We start from the raw sequence: 26990 nt of genomic DNA, 5'->3' as shown, positions 1-26990 counted from the left end.
TGATACACTGCAGAGTAGCATGCTTCACACTTATGCACTTTTAAGGATACAGGGTCAACCAAGGACACATATTGATTTAATCTTAGCCTTGGAAGTAAAAAGAAGAAGAAAAGGCTAAAATAAGAATAAACAAATAGATGGAAGCGGAAGGTATTATCTGTGGTCCACTCCTAGCCTCATCCTAGCACACTGGTCTTGCGAGGTTATATAAATAGGTTTCACTATTTATGCAAGCTAACGAGATCAGTGTGGTAGTACAGGGCTAGTCCACCCCTAGAGATGAGTATCAAACCTGACCCCATTCCTCCTTCCTCACCCTGGCAGCCCCATCCCTCCATCGTTCCTCTCCTCCATCTTTCCCATTACAAGTCATTTAGCAGGGTGGGAAATCCATTGTTGCTCTGGTTATTTCCCCTCTGCCGGGATAATGAAAGAGACAATTAGCGTTACTCGAGTGCCTCTCGCCGCAGAGGCGATAAGTCATAAATAAGCATTAAACAAGTCACACACGGTGCCATCGGGCCAGCTGTGCTAGGCTAGCCCTGATGTTTACACACACAGAACAGAGGAATTTATGGCCTGGCTTATTAACTCTAGTCCTGGAATAGAAGTCATGGTCTAGGGAGATTCACCATTGAAAGTACTTTTTAATCCAAGACTTGGCTTAATCTGTGTATGGGAAACCAGCCCCTTGGGCCTACTTTCTGAATATGACTATGGAAGTGTTGATAGGTGGTATACCCAATAGACATTTACATTTGTAGACATTTAGCAGACACTCTTATTAAGAGCGACTTTACAGTTAGTGAGTGCATACATTATCATACTGGCCCCCCGTGGGAGACGAACCCACAACCCTGGCGTTGCAAGCGCCATGCTCTACCAACTGAGCTACAGGGGACTGGTTGGTGTCAGTTCTATGTCAACTCAGTTCAGTTGGAAACTGAGTTTATGAATTGAGAGAAATCACCCATCATTTTCAATTAGGGCTTATTCTAATAATGACAATAAATCCTCAGTTAACTCCATGGTGTTGACTAGGTTCAAATGAATCGTCCCTGTTGAATCCATCGACACCACAGAACAGTACTGCACTGTAGAGCCTTGTATCAGTGTATAAGCATCACATTGTGATGCTTTTGCAAAAAGATATGAATCACGGTTACTGATGTGTAAATCCATACATTGCATTCAAGTAGTACAGTACAGTAAGTAAGTAAAGTAGTACATTAAAGTAAGTTGAGTAGTACAGTACAGTAAGTAAGTAAAGTAGTAAGTACAGTACAGTACAGTACAGTACAGTGAAGAGTACATGGTCACATGTCCAGCCAACAGGGTTAGTGCCTGTCTAGGAGATACTATACTGTACTACAACGCCCCACAAAGTCACTTTGTAAGCTGCCTAAAAAAAGACGGGATGAATAATGATATGAATTCATAAGGCTGTGTTCTCCCCTTATCAGAGGTTATTACAGACTAATGAGAGTCAAACCACACTAGTGTCGGAGCCACTCTTCCCCTGTCCCCCTCCTGCCCTCAGTGAAATGAATATAAACTGCCTGCCTTGCTCCTTTTTTTAAGAAATAGAAAAAAAGAGCAAAGAACAAAGCTTGTAGAGTTTTGAAATGTTGAAAACCGTTAGCTAGCTAACGCCAGCTCAGTCAAAGGAGGAGACGCGTCACACATTAACCTTCATGGGGTTTGGTTGTGGTTGCATGCTCGATTGATGCTGCTAATTGAAATGTAGAAGGTGGGGGGTGGGGACTGACTCTGACCGGGGTCTTATTCGTCCTCTCTATATTTCTCTTTGATGTTGGGCTGTTTTGTTGCTTGTTCCTCCCCTCCTTGTGTTTTAGTGGCGGTGGTGTTTGTTAAAAGCTGCCATGCACATCTGATCTGCACCATAAAGCACCTCTATTGATCCCCGGTGAACTTTATCTTTCCCCCCCTCTCAATCCTCCTCTCCATCCTCCTCTCCCTCTCCCCATCCTCCTCTCCTTCTCTCCATCCTCCTATCCTTCTCTCCATCCTCTCCCTCTCTCCATCCTCCTCTCCTTCTCTCCATCCTCCTCTACTTCTCTCCATCCTCCTCTCCCTCTCCCCATCCTCCTCTCCCTCTCCCCATCCACCTCTCCTTCACTCCATCCTCCTCTCTCTATTTCCATCCTCCTCTCCCTCTCTCCATCCTCCTCTCCTTCTCTCCATCCACCTCTCCCTTCTCTCCATCCTCTCCCTTTCTCCCTCTCTTCCTCCCCTCCCTACATTTCAGCAGAACGTATGTCTATGGATTTCAGCTACATACACAGCGGAATGTACATATGAGGGAAAATACATAAATGAAATAGAATATAGGATATATACAATTTTTTTTTACACAGCATCAAATCCAATCAACTAGACACAAAACATATATAGCTGTGAGTGTAGGCCAGTATCAGTCCTGCTGTGTATGAATAACTGTATCAAACAGTTTGATTGGCTTAGTCATATCCCATGTTTCCATGGTGTCCACTAGTACCTTTTTCATTCTTCTTCAATAGGGCTGACCCCATTTAGTTGACTGGACGATTGTTTGGTCGATAGGCTGTTGGTTGACCAATATTTTGTTTATTGAGCAGTGGCAAATATATTGTAAAAAGTTTAGGGCACACGAGACACCTGTCTGATTCACGCTTGTCTGAGTGGACTAATCCATTGCGGAGGCACACCAGTATCACCACTAGTACATTTACCGTTAATTACCATCATTTCTAATCGCTAATGTTTTTTTGGTTACGAAAATGTCTGTTAATGCATTCAATATATTATTATTACACTCTTACAGTTGTCATTGTAGGAGTGGACACACTATACAAGTTTTGGTTTATTTCATTCCATTTACGAGTTGTCTTTTGTTTGGAGTACTCCTGTCAATCTTATAAATGTGCCCATTTGGGGATCTGGTACTATTTCTGATCGTCTTAACTCAGCATCACTGTGGAGCTTCTCAAATAAAAAAATTATTTGCCTCAAACAGCAAGTAAACGAAGTCTGTTTTTACATCCTTTGATAATGACAATAGTTCCTCAATGTAGCCTATTTGAAAAATCTTTCCAGCTCTATCCCTTTCGATAACAACTCAGCATCAAAGGGGGAAAAAAATGTCATGCTCTGATCCGGTGGAAACATCATAAAAAAAGGCCTACCTGATTATTTGCGCAAATAGCCTACAGCTGTGTCTGTCTGTCCGGAGATCACTGGTGCAGGAAACTCTGAGGGCCCAGAATATTTTATACAATGTTGCAAGTTTGCTAGCACCCAGCTTTGGTCCTTACCTAGTGAATAGTTTATATAATGTTTCAAGTTCCTTGCAGACAGGCCATGCGTAACCAATGTGATTTATAAGCTATTTATTTTTCTCAGGATATTTTCTACCTGCAATGTTTTTATTTGTTGGCTTTACAGTGCCTTGCAAAAATATTCATCCCCCTTGGTGTTTTTCCTATTTTGTTGCATTACAACCTGTAATTTAAATTGATTTTTTATTTGGATTTCATGTAATGGACATACACAAAATAGTCCAAATTGGTGAAGTGAAATTAAAAAAATAACGGAAAAGTGGTGCATAAGATCTGGTGCAACCAATTACCTTCAGAAGTCACATAATTAGTTAAATAAAGTCCACCTGTGTGCAATCTAAGTGTCACATGATCTGTCACGTGATCTCAGTATATATACACCTGTTGTGAAAGGTCCCAGAGTCTGCAACAACACTAAGCAAGGGGCACCACCAAGCAAGCGGCACCATGAAGACCAAGGAGCTCTCTAAACAGGTCAGGGACAAAGTTGTGGAGAAGTACAGATCAGGGTTGGGTTATAAAAAAATATCAGAAACTTTGAACATCCCACAGAGCACCATTAAATCCATTATTAAAAAATGGAAAGAATATGGCACCACAACATGAAAGGGCTGCCCACCAAAACCCACGGACCAGGCAAGGAGGGCATTAATCAGAGAGGCAAAAAAGAGACCAAAGATAACCCTGAAGGAGCTGCAAAGCTCCACAGCGGAGATTGGAGTATCTGTCCATTGGACCACTTTAAGCCGTACACTCCACAGAGCTGGGCTTTACGAAAAAGTACCAGAAAAAAAGCCAAAAAAATAAGCAAACACGTTTGGTGTTCTTCCATATGTTTGGGAGACTCCCCAAACATATGGAAGAAGGTACTCTGACTAAAATTGAGCTTTTTGGCCATCAAGGAAAATGCTATGTCTGGCACAAACCCAACACCTCTCATCACCCCGAGAACACTATCCCCACAGTGAAGCATGGTGGTGGCAGCATCATGCTGTGGGGATGTTTTTCATCGGCAGGGGCTGGGAAACTGGTCAGAATTGAAGGAATGATGGATGGCGCTAAATACAGGGAAATTCTTGAGGGAAACCTGTTTAAGTCTTCCAGAGATTTGAGACTGGGACTGAGGTTCACCTTCCAGCAGGACAATGACCCTAAGCATACTGCTAACGCCACACCCATGGGGCGGCGCACAATTGGCCAAGCGTCGTCCAGGGTAGGGGAGGGAATGGCCGGCAGGGATGTAGCTCAGTTGGTAGAGCATGGCGTTTGCAATGCCAGGGTTGTGGGTTCGATTCCCACAGGGGGCCAGTATAAAAAATAATGTATGCACTCACTAACTGTAAGTCGCTCTGGATAAGAGCGTCTGCTAAATGACTAAAATGTCAATGTAAAATGTTTAAGGGGAAACATTTAAATGTCTTGGAATGGCCTAGTCAGAGCCCAGACCTCAATCAAATTGAGAATCTGTGGTATGACTTAAAGATTGCTGTACACCAGCGGAACCCATCCAACTTGAAGGAGCTGGAGCAGTTTTGCCTTGAAGAATGGGCAAAAATCCCATTGGCTAGATGTGCCAATCTTATAGAGACATACCCCAAGAGACTTACAGCTGTAATTGCTGCAAAAGGTGGCTCTACAAAGTATTGACTTTCGGGGGGTGAATAGTTATGCACGCTCAAGTTTTCTTTTTCTTGGTCTTATTTCTTGTTTGTTTCAAAATAAAAAAAACATTTTGCATCTTCAAAGTAGTAGGCATGTTGTGTAAATCAAATGATACAAACCCCCCAAAAATCCATTTTAATTCCAGGTTGTAAGGCAACAAAATAGGAAAAATGTCAAGGGGGGTGAATACTTTTGCAAGCCACTGTTTGTAGGCTATTTTTACATATTGGCAATGGAAATAGATGTTACTTTTAGATTTGCATAATTTTCATGTAGACAGAATTTTGAAACTAAATAAATGAAACTGTTCCACGAAAATGTGCATATGAAAATCATAACTGGCATGCAGATCAGTAGAAATGGTACGATAACTTGACCTCCAAATGTAAAAGGTTGCCGACCACTGTTGTAGCCTATTACCGGCAACTTCAGGATCTTAAAGGCAGAACCTGCAAAGACCAGCGGGCAGCGAGAGGAGGAAGGTCGGGTCGGAATTGTTTTCTTTCTTCTGGTTAGGCTATATTGATTTCTGGCTCCCTCCTTAGTAATTTGTGTGTCTTCATTTTTTATCGCAGTGCTTAAAGCATCTATATATGGAAAAATAAACGTTAAAAAATGTAAACCAATCGACTGGTCGAAAGAACAGACGACTCTCGGTTGACCAAGATTGTTTTTAGTCTGTGACAGTCCTTCTCTTATTTTTTTCATGAGCATGGCCTTATTTCTATTACAGCATGTTGGATTCCATTCACCCAGTTCAATGTAACATCGATAGGTTTAGGCTACTACATGATACTCTAATTTTCCCTACCTAGCCTATGAATGAAACTTTACAACGTAGGTGCACATTGGTCGACAGAACATTTTGAGCTGACAGACAGTGACAGTGACACATGAAATACCGCCTTGCACACCTTCGCCTGCATCTAGCATATCTAGGGTGTAATCATTGGTCCAACAGTTGCAAACAAGAGTTTCTATTGGACAAATTCAGGTATTTTTATGCCCGTTTCATTTGCTTCCGTTTAAGAAATGAATACACCTCTGATCATGCATAAACACAGTTCACTTTCATAGTAGCCACGTTGTATTCCTTCTCGCCTCTATGCACTCTCTTCCTCTCACCTTTTCCCTTCATTTGTGGACTTCAATGAACAACACATCAGCTGTATGTGACCAGGCGAAAAAACCTTTCCAAGCCAAACCATGTCATAACTGCTACACACGGCCTACATCGTTGTCCCCATATTAGCTAAAGAAACGTCCTAGTCAACATAGCTAATAGAACTAATGTGTTAGTAAACCTGCAGTAAACCATGCAGTAATGTTAGTCAGTAGTAAGCAGTTACACCAGCGGCCCCCGGTGGTAATACATTAATAAAACCAAAAGCTTGGAAGAGTTCTAGTGTTGTGTTGGATAGTCATAGCCAGCTAGCTAACATAGCATCCCTCTGTTTGAGCCGGGTGTTGAGTAACTAAACTAGCCAGCTGCATTTGCTAACTAAGTAAGTGAAACTGAATGTGAAAAGAAATGACGAAATCTCTCTCTCTCTCGCTTCTCCTTCATTTGCTGAAAACCATTCAACTATTGTCTTTCTCTCTCTTTGAGTCAAACTACTCACCACATTTTATACACTGCAGTGCTAGCTAGCTGTAGCGTATGCTTTCAGTACTAGATTCATTCTCTGATCCTTTGATTGGGTGGACAACATGTCAGTTCATGCTGCAAGAGCTCTCATAAGTTGGAGGACATCCTCCGGAAAAGTCTATGGAAGGGGATGAGAACCAAGAGCCTCCTAGATTTTGTATTGAAGTCAATGTACCAAGAGGTGGACGGAAGCTAGCTGTGCTACGGCTACACCATGGTGCTACCCTACAGAGTGCTGTTGAGGCTACTGTAGACCTTCATTGCAAAACAGTGTGTTTTAATCAATTACTTGGTGACATATATTTAGTATAGTTTTACCTAAAAAGGATAACCTTTTCAATGTTTAACTATTTTTATGAAATTCACTGAGGAGGATGGTCCTCCCCTTCCTCCTCTGATGAACCACCACTGGTGTATGTGTGTGTATGTGTGTGTGTGTATGTGTGTGTGTGTGTGTGTGTGGGTGCACTACTACCAACTCACCGGTCTCAGACAGCAGCTTGATAGACTCCAGGACGCGCTCGGTGTAAACGCCAGGCTCGTAGTTCTCCATCTCCGCGTTGATGATGTGGACGACGCGGGCCGCCCGACCCCTGATGGCGCCCGCCGTGCGGTCCAGGGTGTCCACGTCGCCCTCCTGCAGGGCGATCACGCACTTGTTCACGTCCTCCAGAATGTGGTTTTCTGTGGGGTTAAGATAAAGGGAGAGAGAGAGAGAGAGAGAGAAGGAGAGGGAGGGAGCGATAGAGAGAGAGCGGGAGAGAGAGAGAAAGAGAGAGGAGAAAGGGACAAGGAAAGCAAGAGAGAGTTGGAGAGAGAGCGAGAGGCGGGGGTGTGGGTCGGGGGGGTGGGGGGTGTCAATATGGTGTTCATTAGGCACAAACATGCTTCATGGGATAGTTTAGTAACTTGAGGGTCAACTGCTGTTTGATAAAAAAGAGAAAGCCCAGATATCCCTAAAGCTCATTGCACAATCATTTTAACCCTTTCGGCAGGTAGCTTAGTGGTTAAGAGCGTTGTGCCAGTAACCGAAAGGTCTCTGGTTCTAATCCCCGAGCCGACTAGGTGAAAAATCTGTCGATGTGCCCTTGAGCAAGGCACTTAATCCTAATTGCTCCTGTAAGTCGCTCTGGATAAGAGCGTCTGCTAAATGACTAAAATGTCAAATGTAATTGACAAGGGTCCTTGTGGACTACAATAAAGACAGTTGCAGAATGAGGTGGTAGTCTTTCAAAAGACTCTACCAAAACGTGCACCCCGTGGGGTCCCGAGGACTGAGTTTGGGAAACACTGCTACCATAAAGGTGACCTGTACTGTGTATGTGTGAACGTGTACGCTCACGTGTGTGTGTGTACTTACACGTGTGTGTGTGAATGTGCCTATGTGCTCACGTGTGTGTGTATGTGTGCATGCTCGCATGTGTGTGTCTGTGTTCTCCTCTTTTGAAAGCGATTCATTTTGAACCATGAACCTGTATTTGTCGCCTCTCTGTTACCCAGACTACAGTAGAATTATTAACAAGCTCCATCACAGTAACACAGTGAGTGGGTGACCCCATCAAGGCGACCGCCATGATGGTGTTGTTCAGATGAAAGGTCTAAGCATGCATCCCAAATGGCACTCTATTCTCTCTCTCTGTCTCTCTCTGTCTCTCTCTCTCTCTCTCTCTCTCTCTCTCTCTCTCTCTCTCTCTCTCTCTCTCTCTCTCTCTCTCTCTCTCTCTCTCTCTATCTCTCTCTCTCTCTAATGGTAAAAAATAGTGCACTACTGTATATAGGGAATTGGGTGCCATTTGGGATGAACCCTAAACAATAATTAATTTCCTTTAGAAAGCATGTTTTTGTCCTGGACCTGCATCAATAGCCACTTACCCATTATGGCCTATAAAGCTTAGATCCCGTAAAAGCTGAGAATATTGTGTTCTACCGTTGTATGTCCTAATGACTAAATCACTTAATTATCATGGGAATCTGTATTAAATGATATCACAGTCATCATCATTAGAAGCCATATAGGCATCTACAAGAAAGCTTTCTCCTTTCTCTGAATGGGAGCAGAAACTATGTCGGATAAATGCGTCTTTCGGTGTAAAAACACCGTACTTACCTATACTGTACACTGTACAAACACACAGTCTACTTTATCTGAGGCTGTATGTATCAAGCGTCTCAGAGGAGAGACATTTGAGACATTTGATACATACGGCCCCAGGTGTTAAGAACTGTTATACAATAAACAGTTATACTCCGAGAGACTATAATATATGTTGGTGGCAGTGGAGGCTGGTGGGAGGAGCTATAGGAGGACAGCTTATTGTAATGGCTGGAATTGAATTAATGGAACGGAGTCAAACATGCGGTTTCCATATGTTTGATCCTCTGGTTGGTCGCAGCTCAGTTGCCACTAGTTTAAGTGTTAGAAAACACTTCATTTTAACAGTATACAACATTTTCTAATCTTTCCCGATTCCATACCTGACACGGACAGGAAGTCATCCACGGAGGTGATGTCGTCGACGGCCTCGGTGAGGATGCGCACCTGCTTCTCCCATTGGTCCTTGAACACATCCATGTTGTCCTGGGCAACCTTGCTCTGGGGCCGAGCAGCCAGAGTGAGGGCCGCATTGATCACCTGGGGGGTAGAGAGTGAAGGTTGAGAGTAAAGGTGTGTGTGTGTGTAGGACCACCTAAGTCAAGGGGATCTCCAAATCCAGTCCTGGAGTGCTTACAGTACAGGCCGTGCGGGGTTTTATTCTAGCCCAGTACTAACACATCTAATGAAGATACTCATATAATCGTTCTCCTTTCCAGACTGAAGACCATGTTAAGTGGAATCAGATATGTTATTGCTGGGCTGGATTATAACCCTGTAGCTCTCCAAGACTTCAAACCCCTGACCTAGACTAAAAAACTGAAGTGGCTGCTAAGGAAACTCTGCATGACTAGCTTGAGGCCATGACCAGGACTGTACATCAACAATTAACTCCCTTGCTATATACATTAGAGTAATTCAGTAAGTAAGAAGCCTTGCATAAGCCTTGGTACAGCCCCTAGATAGAGTAGAGGGTGTGAAATGGACCACGTCAGAAGTACAGTAGGTTATAGCACAGTCTAGTTCCCTTTCTGCAGTGAGTTTTCTTAAGAACATTAAAGGGATAATTCACCCAAATTGAAAATGACAATAATGTAATTACCAACTAAGCAGTCTACAGACAAGGTAAGACAGCAATCCATGCTTTGTTTTTGTGTATGTCATTTTGTAATGGGTGAACTATCCCTTTAAGGGAGGGGGTTCGCTGGATACATTTCCAGCAGATTGAACAGTAGGATAGTTTGGAAAGCTGGATGTCTTCATAGGAGAAAAAACATTGTTATTCCCAGGAATGAGAACTAATGATCTAACAGATAGACAATGTTCCAGCCCTGCATGCGTCCATTACATGGATAATATCCAGTTAATATATTCATATTTATTCAACAACGAGTGGTAAAGCAATAGGCAGGGTGCCATTCCTACTGTAGGCATGTATGACTGACTAAATCAATCAGTTTATTTATCTTAAGGTAGCGAGCTGAGACAACCACAATTTCCCCTAATGCCTTCTTAAAGTGAAAGTTCACATTTTTTTACAAAAGTTTTATGTTATTTTCTACTTATGTATGGTGCTGTCGATTCATCCAGGTTTTTTTTTTTGTTGAAGTCCATTCGCTTGTTAAAGCTCGGAAAATAAGGTAAAACCTATATATTTTTTAAGTCTGGCAATCCCTGCCTGTGTGTGATTGAATCCTGGGCTCACCGGCCTTCTCACTATGTTATATGTATCTTTCTACCATTTAATTTCTGTTTATACCTTTCAATAAAATCAGGAAAAAACACAAATTAGAAAACAATGCGAATAAGTGAATGAACCCTTTAATTACTCTTTGCCTTTACAGTTTCTACTTTTAGCTCAATTAGCCTAAAAGAGGCTGATCAGGGATCAGGGTTTGATAGGCACTAATGATGCCTGGAATCAAGTAAAGACAGTCATCTAATACACCGGGGTCGCTCACGCTAAACACACACACAACTTACATAACCCTCCATTTTTGTTCTATTCCCCATTCTCTTTTGTCTTTAACCCCCCTGTCATACCGACCTGCTGTCAAAACACAAAATTCAAAAAAGCACTCAAACATCTGAGTCATCTTATTGCGTGTGCATGGGAATAATGTGATTACTTAAAAGAAAAGACAAACTCGCACACTGCTCTTGCTAGCATCACGTTATTTATTCAAGCTCACGTGGCCTTGACAGGGCTTTTTTTCTTGGCCTTTGACAGGGCTTTTTTTCATGGCCTTCGACAGGGCTTTTTCAAAATGTCAAAACAACCATCTATTTTTCCCCCACCCTCCTTTTTTCTTTCTTTGTGTCATTTATCTTCCCTCCTTTCTCTGCGCTTTTTCAATGTTGAGCCGTTGCCCCGAACCTTAACCTTGGAAACAACGTATCGATTGCCACCTACTCCTTTGTCAGACATCCAGAGGAAGGCCGCTCCGGGAGGCCTTCCTCTCCTTCTCTTTCTCTCTGTGATCTCTCTTTCTCTCCTCTATCTTTCTCTCTCTCTCTCTCTCTCTCTCGCTCAATTCAATTTCAATTCAATTTCTATTTAAGGGCTTTATTGGGATGGGAAACATATGTTTACATTGCCAAAGCAAGTGAAATAGATAATAAACAAAAGTGAAATAAACAATAAAAATGTTACAGTAAACATTACACTCACAAAAGTTCCAAAATAATAAAGACATTTTAAATGTCATATTATGTATATATAGTGTTATAATGATGTGCAAATAGTTAAAGTACAAAAAGGAAAATAAATAAACATAAATATAGGTTGTATTTACAATGGTGTTTGTTCTTCACTGGCATTTTTTTTTGTGGCAACAGGTCACAAATCTTGCTGCTGTGATTTTACACTATGGTATTTCACCCAATAGATATTGGATTTGTTTTCGAATTGTTTGTGGGTCTGTGTATTCTGAGGGAAGTATGTGTCTCTAATATGGTCATACATTTGGCAGGAAGTTAGGTAGTGTAGCTCAGTTTCCACCTCATTTTGTGGGCAGTGTGCACATAGCCTGTCTTCTCTTGAGAGCCAGGTCTGCCTACGGCGGCCTTTCTCGAATAGCAAGCCTATGCTCACTGAGTCTGCACATAGTCAAAGATTTCCTTAATTTTGGGTCAGTCACAGTGGTCAGGTATTCTGCCACTGTGTACTCTCTGTTTAGGGCCAAATAGCATTCTAGTTTGCTCTGTTTTTTTGTAAATTCTTTCCATGTGTCAAGTAATTATCTTTTTGTTTTCTCATGATTTGGTTGGGTCTATTTGTGTTGCTGTCCTGGGGCTCTGTGGGGTCTGTTTGTGTTTGTGAACAGAGCCCCAGGACCAGCTCGCTTAGGGGACTCTTCTCCAGGTTCATCTCTATGTAGGTGATGGCTTTGTTATGGAAGGTTTGGGAATCGCTTCCTTTTAGGTGGTTGTAGAATTTAACGGCTCTTTTCTCTCTCTCTCTGTCATCCCTCCCTCCCTCCGTCTCTCTCTCTGCCTCTCTCTCTCTCTCTCTTTCTCTCTCTCTCTGTCATCCCTCCCTCCCTCCCTCCCTCCCTCCCTCCCTCTCTCTCTCTCTCTCTCTCTCTCTCCCTCTACCTCTCTCTCTCTCTCTCTCTCTCTCTCCCTCTACCTCTCTCGCTCTCTCTCTCTCTCTCTCTTTCTCTCTCTCTCTGTCTGTGTGTTCCCTCTCTCTTTCTTGTTGCCCACACAGACACACACAGTACTAAGATGAAGAACGCTGCCTGCGCCCATACAAAGTTGCCCATCGGCAAAGTTGATCCATTCCACTGATTCACATTCGTACTAAAGTTTTACTACTCTGTCTTGCTCACCATGTACCATTACTGTGTGCGTTTTCATTGATCATTGTTAAAAAGTTGGTTTTAGAGTATAGTGATTCAGAGATATTTAATAATATATACTTACTCTCTTTTCAATGGCACTTCCAAATGCACTTTCTTCCCTATGGCATGGCAACCAAATAATACAGTGTGTTTAAAAAACTGTAAAATAAATGTAAAAGAGCTCAACCGGATACCTCCAATGGGTGGTGTTATTACCAGGGTCATGTTAATATGCCATTCATTACAATATGCCATGTTCAGTAGGGCGTAGTGTCACAATCACATTTTGCAATGGAAAACAACAATTGGTTCAGGAAAAGAGTTCAGGTAGTTACCGTCCCCTGTTTCACTCTGTTTCAAAATGTTTTTTCTCTCTACTGAACAGGATCCAGGACATAAAGTACAGTGAGGTGCTGCTTACCTGTGGACAGAGACTGTCAATCTGGGTGGCAGCCATGCGGACCAGCTTCACCCCCTCCTCGTTGTTGGAGATGGAGCAGGCCAGGTTAGCCACCTATAGCAAGAGAGAAGACACAAAGACTAAGCCACTTATTAGCAACTTTTATTCTAGTAACGGCATCTACACCATTCTGGTCATTTTAATAAATAATAGCAAATGAATGGCAGACAAATATCAATACTTCATTAGGGTTGGCTAGTCATTTGACTGTGTTTTTGGTAACTTGAATGACAAAATACACAGTTTTTGCCCTTTTACATGTTCATTCGATTCTTCAACAAGTATTCGAGACTGCCTACTACAGGCATTTAATCATATTCTTTCTCTCACGATGCAAGTACCCTTGTTATTACTATTAGCGATGGTCTGTTAGCTTTCACCTGAAACCCAACACGATTTCCCCACTAACGCTCACACTGGTTAGACTCTTATAATGTGTGCAGATAGTGATTCCTGAAGGAGGCTGTCTCCGCCACAGCCTTAACTCATGTCTGTAGCTATCTGTACCGGCGGCAGGGGATTTAATGCTTGGCTAGGTAAGGCAATGTCGGGGCAAAATATGTACTGAGGTTTAGGCTTGCTCATCTGTTAGATTGGTGTTTGTTCTTCCCCTGCGTTGAGACCTGGTGAGTGCCCCACCCCCTCCATCCCTCTCTTCCTCTCTCTTCGTCACTCTATCATTTCCAAAAAATATTTGAATTATTCAGATCACATATGGACTATAATGTGAGTTTTCCACTGGTCTATCTCAAGGGCATATTTTTCTGAGAAAGAGGGAGAAACTGAGAAAAAGAATGAAAGAGGGAATAGAAAGAACAGGTTGACCAGCTTTCTTCTGTTCTACTGTGCTGACAGCATTACTGTTAAGATGGTGGCAGGGTGAGAGACTGTACTAAATTAATCCTGTTGAGTGCCCCACCCCCTCCACTCCTCTACCACCCTTTATTCCTTCCCTCTCTCTCTCCCTCTCTCTTCGTCTCTCTTTCATTTCCGAAAAATAGCTGATATTTGAATTATTCAGACACTCTTAGAATGAAAGGTGCTATCAATAACCTAAAAGAGTTATTTGGCTGTCCTCATTAGAGAACCCTTTGAAGAACCCTTTTTGGTTACAGGTCCCTTTCGGTTCCAAGTAAAACCATTTTGGGTTCCATGTAGAACCCTTTCCACAGAGGGCTCTACATGGAACCCAAAAGGGTTCCACGTGGAACAAAAAAATGCTTGTACCTAGAACCAAAAAGCGTTCTACTATAGGGACAGCCGAAAAACCCTTTTGGTACCCTTGTTTCTAAGAGTGTAAGGACTATAATGTGCATTTTCCACTGGAATATCTCAAGGGCATATTTTTCTGAGAAAGACAGAGAAAGAAAGAAAACGAGAAGAGAGAGAGACATTGGGGAATCGAAAGAACAGGTCGACCAGCTTTCTTCTGTTCTACTGTGCTGACAGCACTACTGTTAAGATGGTGGCAGGGTGAGAGACTGTACTAAATTAATCCAATGGCTTTATTACAAAATATAATTACCCAGAAATGTCATAAAGGTACATGGAGAACTGTTAATTAATTGGCGAAAGAGTGGCACCCATATTGCCTAGGCCTTATACAATGGACTTCCTTTTATCAGAACCAAATGGATTAGCCTAAACGGGCCCCTGTAAGGCAGCAGTGTTGTGTATATAAAGATTCTCAGTCATTAGTGGTGAAATACTCAGAATGCCTTGAGGTTCATTACCGGAGAGCCTGAGTGTGCCTAAATCATTAGCCCGGCTTATTGGTGCAAAAAGGCACTTCATTGTACAATTAGGATGCCAGATGGCCTTTCTGATGGTACGTTCTCTTGCTCTTTCTCTCCTACAACTAAAGGTAGTCTCTCTTAGAGGTAATATCTCTCTCTTTCCTACAGCTAAAGGTACTCTCTCTCGTGCCTACTTTCAGAAGTACCCTCTATGTCTCTCTATCATGCCTACAACCAGACATTCATCTCTCTCTCTCGCTCTCTCTCTCTCTCTCTCTCTCTCTCTCTCTCTCTCTCTCTCTCTCTCTCTCTCTCTCTCTCTCTCTCTCTCTCTCTCTCTCTCTCTCTCTCTCTCTCTCTCTCTCTCTCTCTCTCTCTCTCTCTCTCTCTCTCTCTCTCTCTCTCTCTCTCCATCTAGAGGTAGGCCTACTCTCTCTCATTCCTCCTGCTGTGTATTCCCAATATCTCCACTAGCGGGGAGGAGGAAGGGAAGAACCCTTTTATTTTCTCTCTCACTACCCGATTTGCCCAGCTTACAATAAAGAAAACCCCCAGACCAATTGATGACAAAGTCAGTCCACTTTGTTGGGAGTTTCACACACTCAGACATGAGGCGACACACACACTGCACTGGAGTCTCACCGTACGCATGTCACACACATCACCTTCTCTACCTCACTGTGTTTACTTTACAACGTTTCATTGTCATAACTGCCAAATTCTCTGTAAACTAATGTTGCCCTAAATGAATTAGGTTGGCAACACTATGGGAATACATTGAAACTGAGCTAAAAAGACAGATGCCTGTTGGCGGCTGGTAGTGCCAAGGCGTATCAACGCTCCTTTTGCTCACATGTCACTTTTTGAGGCAAATTGAGGTAAATCAAATCTGTGTTAGAAGATCCTTGCTCAAGGCCCTGTGTCTCCCTTTACTAGTGACAGCTATGAGTAACTTGATGGATTGCACTCCTTTGTGTGAGTGAGTGTGTATGTGTGTTTGTGTGTGTGTGTGTGTGATTGTGTATTACAAGAACAACACTGCTTAAAAGAAGCTACAGTGTGTAAACAATGTTCCAACAAACTAAAAGCCTCTCCTTGTTTCATATTGGCACAGAGAGTACTGTACCTTTGTACATAAACAAACCATATCTCTGAACCATCCCTCTAGCTAAACCACATCTCTATACAGTGAGGGGAAAAAGTATTTGATCCCCTGCTGATTTTGTATGTTTGCCCACTGACAAAGAAATGACCAGTCTATAATTTTAATGGTAGGTTTATTTGAACAGTGAGAGACAGAATAACAACAAAAAAATCCAGAAAAACGCGTGTCAAAAATGGTATCAATTGATTTGCATTTTAATGAGAGAAAAAAGTATTTGACCCCCTCTCAATCAGACAGTTTTCTGGCTCCCAGGTGTCTTTTATACAGGTAACGAGCTGAGATTAGGAGCACACTCTTAAAGGGAGTGCTCCTAATCTCAGCTTGTTATCTGTATAAAAGACACCTGTCCACAGAAGCAATCAATCAGATTCCAAACTCTCCACCATGGCCAAGACCAAAGAGCTCTCCAAGGATGTCAGGGACAAGATTTTAGACCTACACAAGGCTGGAATGGGCTACAAGACCATCACCAAGCAGCTTGGTGAGAAGGTGACAACAGTTGGTGCGATTATTTGCAAATGGAAGAAACACAAAATAACTGTCAATCTCCCTCGGCCTGGGGCTCCATGCAAGATCTCACCTTGTGGAGTTGCAATGATCATGAGAACGGTGAGGAATCAGCCCAGAACTACACGGGAGGATCTTGTCAATGATCTCAAGGCAGCTGGGACCATAGTCACCAAGAAAACAATTGGTAACACACTACGCCATGAAGGACTGAAATCCTGCAGCGCCCGCAAGGTCCCCCTGCTCAGGAAAGCACATATACATGCCTGTCTGAAGTTTGCCAATGAACATCTGAATGATTCAGAGGAGAACTGGGTGAAAGTGTTGTGGTCAGATGAGACCAAAATGGAGGTCTTTGGCATCAACTCAACTCGCCATGTTTGGAGGAGGAGGAATGCTGCCTATGACCCCAAGAACACCATCCCCACCGTCAAACATGGAGGTGGAAACATTATGCTTTGGGGGTGTTTTTCTGCTAAGGGGACAGGACAACTTCACCGCATCAAAGGGACGATGGACGGGGCCATGTACCGTCAAGTCTTGGGTGAGAACCTCCTTCCCTCAGCCAGGGCATTGAAAATGGGTCGTGGATGGGTATTCCAGCATGACAATGACCCAAAACACACGGCCAAGGCAACAAAGGAGTGGCTCAAGAAGAAGCACATTAAGGTCCTGGAGTGGCCTAGCCAGTCTCCAGACCTTAATCCCATAGAAAATCTGTGGAGGGAGCTGAAGGTTCGAGTTGCCAAATGTCAGCCTCGAAACCTTAATGACTTGGAGAAGATCTGCAAAGAGGAGTGGGACAAAATCCCTCCTGAGATGTGTGCAAACCTGGTGGCCAACTACAAGAAACGTCTGACCTCTGTGATTGCCAACAAGGGTTTTGCCACCAAGTACTAAGTCATGTTTTGCAGAGGGGTCAAATACTTATTTCCCTCATTAAAATGCAAATCAATTCATAACATTTTTGACATGCATTTTTCTGGATTTTTTTGTTGTTATTCTGTCTCTCACTGTTCAAATAAACCTACCATTAAAATTATAGACTGATCATTTCTTTGTCAGTGGGCAAACGTACAAAATCAGCAGGGGATCAAATACTTTCTTCCCTCACTGTATCTTATCTCTGTACTATACCTCCAGTTAAACCATATACAGTACCTATAGAATGTCTACACCCATCTTGGATTTCTTAACATTTAATTGTTACAAAGTGGCATTTAAATAGATTTAATGGTCATTTTTTGTCAACGATCTACACAGAATACTCTGTAATGTCAAAGTGGAAGACAAATCAGCAACAACAAAAAAGACATGTCAATACATGTTAGAAACACCTTTGGCAGTGATTACAGCTGTGAATCTTATTGGATATGTAAGAGCTTTGCACACATATATTGCAGCCACCACTATGCTTGAAAATAAGGAGGCAGTTACTCAGTAAGGTGTTGCGTTGGATTTTCCCCAAACATAAGGTGTTGCAATTAGGCCAAAAGGTGTATTCCTTTGCCGTGTTTTAATATAATTATTTTGTATTACTTTAGTGCCTTGTTACATACATATGCATGTTTTGGAATATTTTTTATTCTGTATATTTGTATTATTGTTTTCACTCTGTCATTTAGGTCATTATTGTGGAGTCACTACAATGTTGTTGATCCATCCTCAGTTTTCTCCCATCACAGCCATTGAACTCTGTAGATGTTTTGAAATCACCAATGGCCTCATGGTGACATCCCTAAGCAGTTTCCCTCCTGTCCTGCAGCTCAGTTCAGAAGGACGACCGCATCTGATGTTTCTGGGTGGTTTACACTATACATCATCCAAAGCATAATTATTAACTTGATAATGCTTAAAGATAAAGATCTAAGTGAAGCCTTAAATTAAACCTGGCCAGAAGCAGGTTTAACTTCAGATTAATGGATGTTGCCCCCCAGGTTGACCTTGGCAATGGAGGAAAATTGATTACCTGGACTATTTCAAATGATGATCAAAGAGCACCACCAAGGACGGCTATAGACAGGAGCAACCCACTGATTTTGATTAAATCAATTTCCGTGGCCGTTTCCGTATGTACAAAGAAAATGCAGCTTGTTTGCCAAGGCTTTCATCTGACTCTCTTAGGAGAAGGCCCATCCCTCCTTCTGACTGATCACCTTGAGGTTTTTGGCATCTGGAACCTTCCATCGTGAAACAGGAGATTTGTGTGGTGTAAGTGAACCGACTGTATGCAGAACAGTCCACAAAGTCTGCAATGCTATATGTGAACTGAAAGACAATTACATCAAGTTCCTGATGCTGCTGCCCAAGCCAACTACAAGGTAGAGTTCTATGAATATGGGAACTTCCCACAGTGTCATTGGCTGTATAGATGGATGTCAAATTCCCATCAAGTGTCCCTCTACTGCAGATGCTGAGGAGTACAGGAATCGTAAAAACTGGTTCTCAATAAATGTACAAAGTGTGTGCACTCCCAATTTGCAGTTCTCCAACATCGTTGCACATTGGGAAGGTGCAACTCATGACTCAAGTGGAATCATACTTATTGTTCACCCCCTATCTTCATGCAATAGGACCTGAGCAGCAACGGTACAACCAAGCTCATATCCGCACCAGAGGTGTAGTGGAGAGCATGTTTGGTGTATGGAAGAGTCGTTTCCAGTGTCTCGGAAACACATTGCGATTTCAACCAAGATGCTGCATTGTCATAATTGCAACAGCAGTGCTTCACAATGAACTCAAACAACATGGCTGCCCAGATCCTCACATTGAAGATGAGGATGACCCAGATGTTCCCATGGTTGAGGCAGACAATGACAGAAATGGACAAGCCTGCAAAGATGCTTTTGCTACACAGTACTTCTCACAACAAAGACAGCTCAAGTGATTAAAGCAAACATTAGCCATGGATTGGTAACAAAAATGTTTTTAATTCACAAATTGAAATATTGGGACTCCGAACTGCTGCTGGTTTGATAAGAACAATGGTACTGCTGCTGCTTCATGTTTCTCTCCTCCTCCTTTATAGCCAACTCAACATGGGGCAGCAGGTAGCTTAGTGGTTAAGAGTGTTGTGCCAGTAACCGAAAGGTCACTGGTTCTAATCCCCGAGCCCACTAGGTGAAAAATCTGTCGATGTGCCCTTGAGCAAGGCACTTAACCCTAATTGTTGCTCTGGTTTGCGCTTAGTTTGTGCTTATGAAATTTCATGGAAGTTTCTCGTGCATGCTCAGCCTCTTTGTCTTTGTCCTCCGGCCTGGGTTAGTGACACAATCTTCCCTCCTGGCTGCTGCAGATGTAGCAGGCTGACCTTCATCCTGTTTTATCCCCTGCAAGCTATGGTGACCATCTGCCTCTAGAAAATGATTACATTACTGCATTATTTCTTCAAGAGTTGAGTTCATTACATCCTTTTTATTATGGGAGTTCAAGAGATAAATGACAACATTACATGTTTCCTGCAGTCCGGGGATGGCACATGTTGAATGAATGTGTCCTACCAAATGAATGTGTCCTACCATCTGAACTGTCCAAATGGTCATCATCGGGGATACCTTCCAGGGGTTGCTGGCTATTAATGATCCCGGTCAACAAGTCCCCCAGCTCATCTGTCTCTGGTCTTACTGGGGGTCTTGAAACGCTCCCTACGAGCAAAAGCATTTGTCTTCTTTAAGTAGATTTTTATGTTTTTCCACAAGACCTTAGAAAGACAAGACAAAATATAAATAATATTAGTAATTATGTTGTGTGTGTTACATTTCTGTCACACAAATACATTTAGGCTCCACTGTGTTGTGTTACAGAAGAAAACAAACATTTCAAAGTGACTCTGATTTGTAAAAGTGGGCCAACAATAAATACAGTATCTTACCTGAAGTTGTTGTAGTGTCCTTTTGTTTACTTTTTCATTTGAGTTGAATTCATTACAAATGGTATCCAGGCATTATTTTTCTTGTTTTCTGTTGATGAATCATGCTGTTTGCTGTCGATAATTGGGTGGTTTGACACAATTCTCTTCAAGAGGGTTTTTTCAGTCACTGAAATGTTGGTTTAGGTGACTTGCTCCAATTCCCCACAATGCTTATGTATTAGTGTCCCATCCCTGTTTTTTGAAGCATCCTCAGTAAAATATAAACACAATGTGTAAAGTGTTGGTCCCATGTTTCATGAGCTGAAATAAAAGATCCCAGAAATGTTCCATATGCACAAAAAGGTTATTTCTCTCAAATGTTCTGTGCAAATTTGTTTACATCCCTGTTAGTGTGCATTTCTCCTATGCCAAGACAATCCATCCACCTGACAGCTGTGGCATATCAAGAAGCTGATTAAAAAGCATTATCATTACATAGGTGCACCTTGTGCTGGGGACAATAAATGGCCACTCTAAAATGTGCAGTTCTGTCACACAACACAATGCCACAGATGTCTCAAGTTTTGAGGGAGCATGAAATTGGCATGCTGACTGCAGGAATGTCCACCAGAGCTGTTGCCAGAGAATGTAATGTTAATTTCTCTACCATAAGCTGCCTCCAACGTTGTTTTAGAGAATTTGGCAGTACGTCCAACCGTAGACCTTGTGTATGGCGACGTGTCAACAAGCGGTTTGCTGATGTCAACGTTGTGAACAGAGTGCCCCGTGGTGGCGGTATGGGAAGGCATAAACTACGGACAACGAACACAATTGCATTTTATCGATGGCATTTTGAATGCACATAAATACAATGACGAGCTCCTGAGGCCCATTGTGAGGCCCATTTTTTAAAGGTATCTGTGACCAACAGATGCATATTTGCATTCCCAGTGATGTGAAATCCATACATTAAGGCCTAATGAATTTATTTCAGTTGACTGATTTCCTCATATGAACTGTAACTCAGTAAAATCAATGAAATTGTTGCATGTTGCATTTATATTTTTGTTCAGTATAATTAGGCTTCACAACGATTAACTGCTTTGTCCTTACTAACCAGTTAATCTGGTCTGGGACTCCTTAGTCTTGGTCTGGGACTCCCTGGTCTAGAACTAATTAATCTGAAGTTAAGCAACGTCTCAGAAAGCAATTTTCTAGAACAATTTAAGTAGAATTAGCCTAGTCAGTCCAGATTTAAATTAAACTATGTCCGGGAAACCGCCCCATTATGTGATTTGTTAAGCCAAATGTTACTTCTAAACTAATGTAGGATTGCTTAAACAAAGGGGGTGAATACTTAGTGTATGCAATGACTACATTTTAGTTATAAAACATTTATTAATTTGTACACATTTGCAGATTTTAATTTTCACTTTGATCAATGACAAAAAAATTAAATTAAATCTATTTCAATCCCACTTTGTAACGCAACAAAATGTGAAAAAAGTTAAAGGGGGTGTAGACTTTCTATGGGCACTGCAGTTGACCCATCTGAGGCTGTTGGCCAGAGGTCTTTCCAAATGCTGGCCCTCCGCTCGGCTGGCCCTGTATGTCCTGTCTGTTTCTGCCTCTGTCTCTCTGTCTCTCTCTGTCTCTCTGTCTCTCTGTCTCTCTCTGTCTCTCTTTCTCTCTCTGCCTCTCTGTTTCTCTCTCTCTGTCTCTCTGTTTCTCTCTCTCTGCCTCTCTGTTTCTCTCTCTCTGCCTCTGTTTCTCTCTCTCTGCCTCTCTGTTTCTCTCTCTCTGCCTCTCTGTTTCTCTCTCTCTGCCTCTCTATGTCTCTCTCTCTCTGTCTCTCTGTTTCTCTCTCTCTGCCTCTCTGTTTCTCTCTCTCTGCCTCTCTGTTTCTCTCTCTCTGCCTCTCTGTTTCTCTCTCTCTGTCTCTCTGTTTCTCTCTCTCTGTCTCTCTGTTTCTCTCTCTCTGTCTCTCTGTTTCTCTCTCTCTGCGACCCCAAAACACTGCGAGCTGGACCTGGGCCAACACGCCATGTCCGGCCAAAACGAATAACTACAATTATTTAAAGAAGCGAGTGTGTGTGGGTGGGAGGAAGAGAGAGAGACAGATGGATAACTATTGATTTTGTCCTTTTACTCAGGCTCTGATAATCACCTCAATTCTAATTTGATGAAGGATCCCTTCCCTGCATGCAGTTGGGAATCTACATTGTGGGTATTCTCACGTACGCTATATCAATACCACAGTAGCCTACTCAGTACAGTACTGAATGCATAAGAGCATGCTTTTGTATCACTGCTTTCAAAACCTAAGCATGGAAGGTGATAACTCATTGGAACTCTTATTGTGATCAAGCTTAAGCTACTAATGTGTGCAGGCACATATTCACAAAGCATCTCAGGGTAGCAATGCTGATCTAGGATCAACTATGCCTTTTAAGCATTAAGAATAAGAGGGAGGACCAGCACTCTAGGGATGGGAATGACTAATCGCTTGAGTACTAGAACGGACGTCAAAGCTTGATCTTTAAGCAGAGATCAATTTTTTTCAAATACTGTAAAACTATTTGATGGAATGTTCTTTGTGGCTGCCCGAACGGCCAAGTGAAGTTTTGTCTTGAAGACAACGTCCATTTGCTTAGACTCTAGTGTTCCATCTGTACATGTGCATTTGCGGCGCTCAACAAAAAAGAAACCAAGCCAAGCATCACACTGTTTTTCTCCCTAAATTCCCTTTCCTCTCTGTGTCTCATTCGCTCAATTGCGTTCCAACCGCTCCCTCCACACACTCGTTCTGAGGGCCTATGTAAATGAATGACTATAAAAGTGTATCTAATTGATGGGATACAAAAGCTACATTCATTGCCAAATCACGACAGTTTATCACAAATTCAAAATGGACTGGTTGATTGAAGTAGGAAGAAATGTGTTCCAACAACGAGCTGCAGTTTCCGCTTAAGCTACTTTGGTAAGTGCTAGTGCCATTTAGAATTGGTTAGCCTAAGCTATAACCTCCCCCTAAACATAGACAGGTTCCACACTGAAAATATGCAAAAAAAAACTTTAGTTTGATAAAGACAAAAAGCGTATTTTCATCAGAATCATTAAGCATATGGCTACTCACCAAACAGATGTCGTTGCTGTAATTTATCACTTTACAGTGTTCAATGTGGAATTGTTCATCATTAAAAAAATAAATTAAAAAAATAACTGGCAGATTAAACGAAATTGAACATCTGTATATGGAGAAGAAGACCGATTTTGGTTTGTAACCCTGAGCAAATTGTATTTCAACTCGCCAAATTGAGCCCCGTTTCAAATGATCACTCTTTGAGATTAACTGTTCTAGGCACGAGATGCACAAAAATATTAAGTTACATTTTATTCTGTTATTACATCATGTTTTTAAAAAAACTATAAAATAGGTGTGTCTTGACTGTTATAAGGGCTCGTGAAATAAATGCGTCTTGTCTGCTAAATGAACAAAACAAGGCTATGCCATTGCACAGCCATAGTCTTCTATACAAGCGCCACTGCTGAGGTTACTGCCTTGTTGAAGATTGCTTTCTACTATATAATATAACCAGTTGATATTACGGTTTCAATAAATTAATCTTAAATGGCACTTGCTTTTTTATTGACTGAATATTTGTGGGGCAATTTAGCAATTAGGATTTGTTATCTGTAATGGTTATGATAAATTAGGCATTGTTGCGATCTGTTTGCATATAGATAAACGCTCACAGTGCGTGCCTTGTGTTAAAAAAATATATATATTATTTTTTTATTCGAGTACTCGAAAAAAAAGATGTGAGTACTCAAACAGATAAAAATGTCAAATGCCCATCCCTACAGCACTCCTGATTAAATCAGCACTCATTACGTTTTATGGAAGCTCAATGGAGCCTCTCCACACAGGGGGGCAGTGCCCAGCCAAATAACCCAGGATCTGTCTCTCTTTTCCCCTTGTCAGCCAGCCTTAACACCCTGCCTCCTCCACCCCACCCGGCCTCCAGTCCCTAGCCCTGCAAGGGGGGCAGATAAATTGCACACCTCCTCTCCCTCGATCTCTGGAACAATTAATGGACTTCCTGCCAGCCAAGGTGGTGGGCTAAAGCAGGATTCAGAGTCTCGGGGATGGAGGGATGAGGCAGGAAGTGAGGAAAGAAAGCAGGAGGGAGAGAGGTAGGGGGGAGGAGAGGGTGACGTTGAGTTATGTCACCCCAAACGAAAGCACTCTGTTCTATTAAAAGGCCTTCTACCAGACATTTACTTGTTGAAGAGTGGGCTGGGAGCGTGGGTCCAGGGGGTTAGTGACAGGGGGTCTGTCCCTAGCCTGTAAACACACACACACAATCTCAGAATCCTGATAAATCTCCCTGTCAACACGAATGGGGGAGAACACTCGAAGCGGGAATAGTACAGTATACAACATACAACCTGCTAAGTGCAGCCATAGCACCACAGCCCCACCCCTCTGCCCCTCTCTCCCCCATTTACCCACCCTTTAAGAAGGGGAGAGATGCAAGACTCATGGGCCTCCACCCTGGAGAAATAGCAGCTAGTGTTTGTTTAAGTAATGTGGTGTCGACTCCCTCTGGTATCCTTGTAAACGATAGGCTGGTGAGCAGAGAGGTGGAGGTGTTAAGAGTTAAGGGGGATTAAGGTGCAGGAGTTAGGCTCCGCCTCAGCCATCGCCATTCGGTCAAGATTGCGTTAGGTTCACATTCACATGTGAATTATACTTAACAAAAATATAAACGTAACAAGTGTTGGTCCCATGTTTCATGAGCTGAAATAAAAGATCCCAGAAATGTTCCATATTCACAAAAAACATATTAATCTCACATTTTGTGCACAAATTTATTTACATCCCTGTAAGTGAACATTTCTCCTTTGCCAAGATAATCCATCCACCTGACAGGTGTGGCATATCAAGAAGCTGATTAAACAGCATGATCAATATAAAGGTGCACCTTGTGCTGGGGGCAATAAAAGGCCACTCTAAAATGTGCAGTTGTCACACAATACAATGCCACAGATGTCTCATGTTTTGAGGGAGAGTGGCCATTTATTGAGCTGTTGCCAGATAATTGAATGTTAAATTCTCTACCATAAGCAGCCTCCAACATTGTTTTAGAGAATTTAGCAGTACGTACAACCAGCCTCACTACTGCAGACCACATGTAAGCATGCCAGCCCAGGACCTCCACATCTGGCTTCTTCACATACATCTGAGACCAGCCACCCGGACAGCTGATGAAACTGTGGGTTTGCACAACTGAAGAATTTCTGCACAAACTTTCAGAAACCGTCTCAGGGAAGCTCATCTGCTTGCTCGTCGTCCTCACCAGGGTCTTGACCTGACTGCAGTTTGGCGTCGTAACTGACTTCAGTGGGCAAATGTTCACCTTCGATTGCCACTGGCACGCTGGAGAAGTGTGCTCTTTAAACTGTAATGGGCAGATGGCAGACAGCGTGTATGGTGTGTTGTGGGCTAGCGGTTTGCTGATGTCAACGTTGTGAACAGAGTGCCCCATAGTGGCAGTGGGGTTATGGACAACGAACACAATTGTATTTAAGACACCGTGATGAGATCCTGAAGCCCATTGTCGTGCCATTCATCTGTAGCCATCACCTCATGTTTTAGCATGATAATGCACGGCCCCATGTACACAATTCCTGGAAGCTGAAAATGTCTCAGTTCTTCCATGGCATGCACACTCGGACATGTCACCCATTGAGCATGTTTGGGATGCTCTGGATCGACATGTACAACTGTATGTTCCAGTTCCCGCTAACATCCAGCAACTTCGCACAGCCATTGAACAGGAGTGGGACAACATTCCACAACATCAACAGCCTGATCAACTCCATGCGAAGGAGATGTGTCACACTGCTTGAGGCAAATGGTGGTCACACCAGAAACTGACTGGTTTTCTGTTCCACGCCCCTACCTTTTTTTAAAGGTATCTGTTAACTGTATTCCCAGTCATGTGAAATCCATAGATTAGGGCCTAATGAATTTATTTCAATTGACTGATTTCCTTATATGAACTGTAACTCTATCAAATATTTGAAATTGTTGCATGTCACATTTATATTTTTGTTCAGTATAGTTGCTGTTGCTCGGTGGAATACCTACACCACTTCTGTAAAATTCCATCTCCATAAAAGGATGACGTTAGCTCTATGAAATATAGATTCTGCACCTACAGTGCATTTCCACATTTTGTTACTTTACAGCCTTAATCTGAAATTGATTAAATACTTTTTTTTCCTCATCAATCTACAAACAATACCCCATAATGATGAATTTTTTGCAAATTTACAATAAAAAACACAACAGAAATACCTTATTTACATAAGTATTCAGACCCTTTGCTATGAGACTCGGAATTGAGCTCAGGTGCATCCTGCTTCCATTGATCATCCTTGAGATGTTTCTACAACTGGATTGGAGTACACCTGTGGTACATTCAATTGATTGGACATGATTTGGAAAGGCACACACCTGTCTATATAAGGTCCCACAGTTGACAGTGCATGTCAGAGCAAAAACCAAGCCATGAGGTCAAAGGAATTGTCCATTGAGCTATGAGTCAGGATTTTGTCGAGGGACAGATCTGGGGAAGGGTACCAAAACATTTCTGCAGCATTGAAGGTCCCCAAGAA

General features: G+C 42.4%; 1 protein-coding gene and 1 pseudogene across 2 annotated transcripts in view; one reads left to right on the top strand and one right to left on the bottom strand.

Annotated features, from left to right (window-relative positions):
- Nucleotides 1-26990, bottom strand: part of LOC311112052 (catenin alpha-2) — a gene marked incomplete at its 5' end in the record, with an annotated part of 151874 nt that overhangs the window by 39910 nt on the left and 84974 nt on the right. The window contains 3 exons of the mRNA XM_084155029.1: nucleotides 7132-7332; nucleotides 9124-9280; nucleotides 13007-13099. Coding sequence (XP_084011155.1) covers nucleotides 7132-7332; nucleotides 9124-9280; nucleotides 13007-13099 — 451 coding nt within the window. The remainder of the gene's footprint in view (nucleotides 1-7131; nucleotides 7333-9123; nucleotides 9281-13006; nucleotides 13100-26990) is intronic.
- Nucleotides 18605-19340, top strand: LOC311112461 (putative nuclease HARBI1; annotated as a pseudogene). Its single transcript has one exon. The product of its transcript is annotated as a putative nuclease HARBI1 (transcript).

Source organism: Coregonus lavaretus (assembly GCF_964263955.1).
Source record: "Coregonus lavaretus genome assembly, chromosome: 38".
NCBI classification, from domain to species: Eukaryota; Metazoa; Chordata; class Actinopteri; order Salmoniformes; family Salmonidae; genus Coregonus; species Coregonus lavaretus.
The sequence above is the reverse complement of the archived record's forward strand: the minus strand, read 5'-3'. Positions and strand labels throughout refer to the sequence as shown.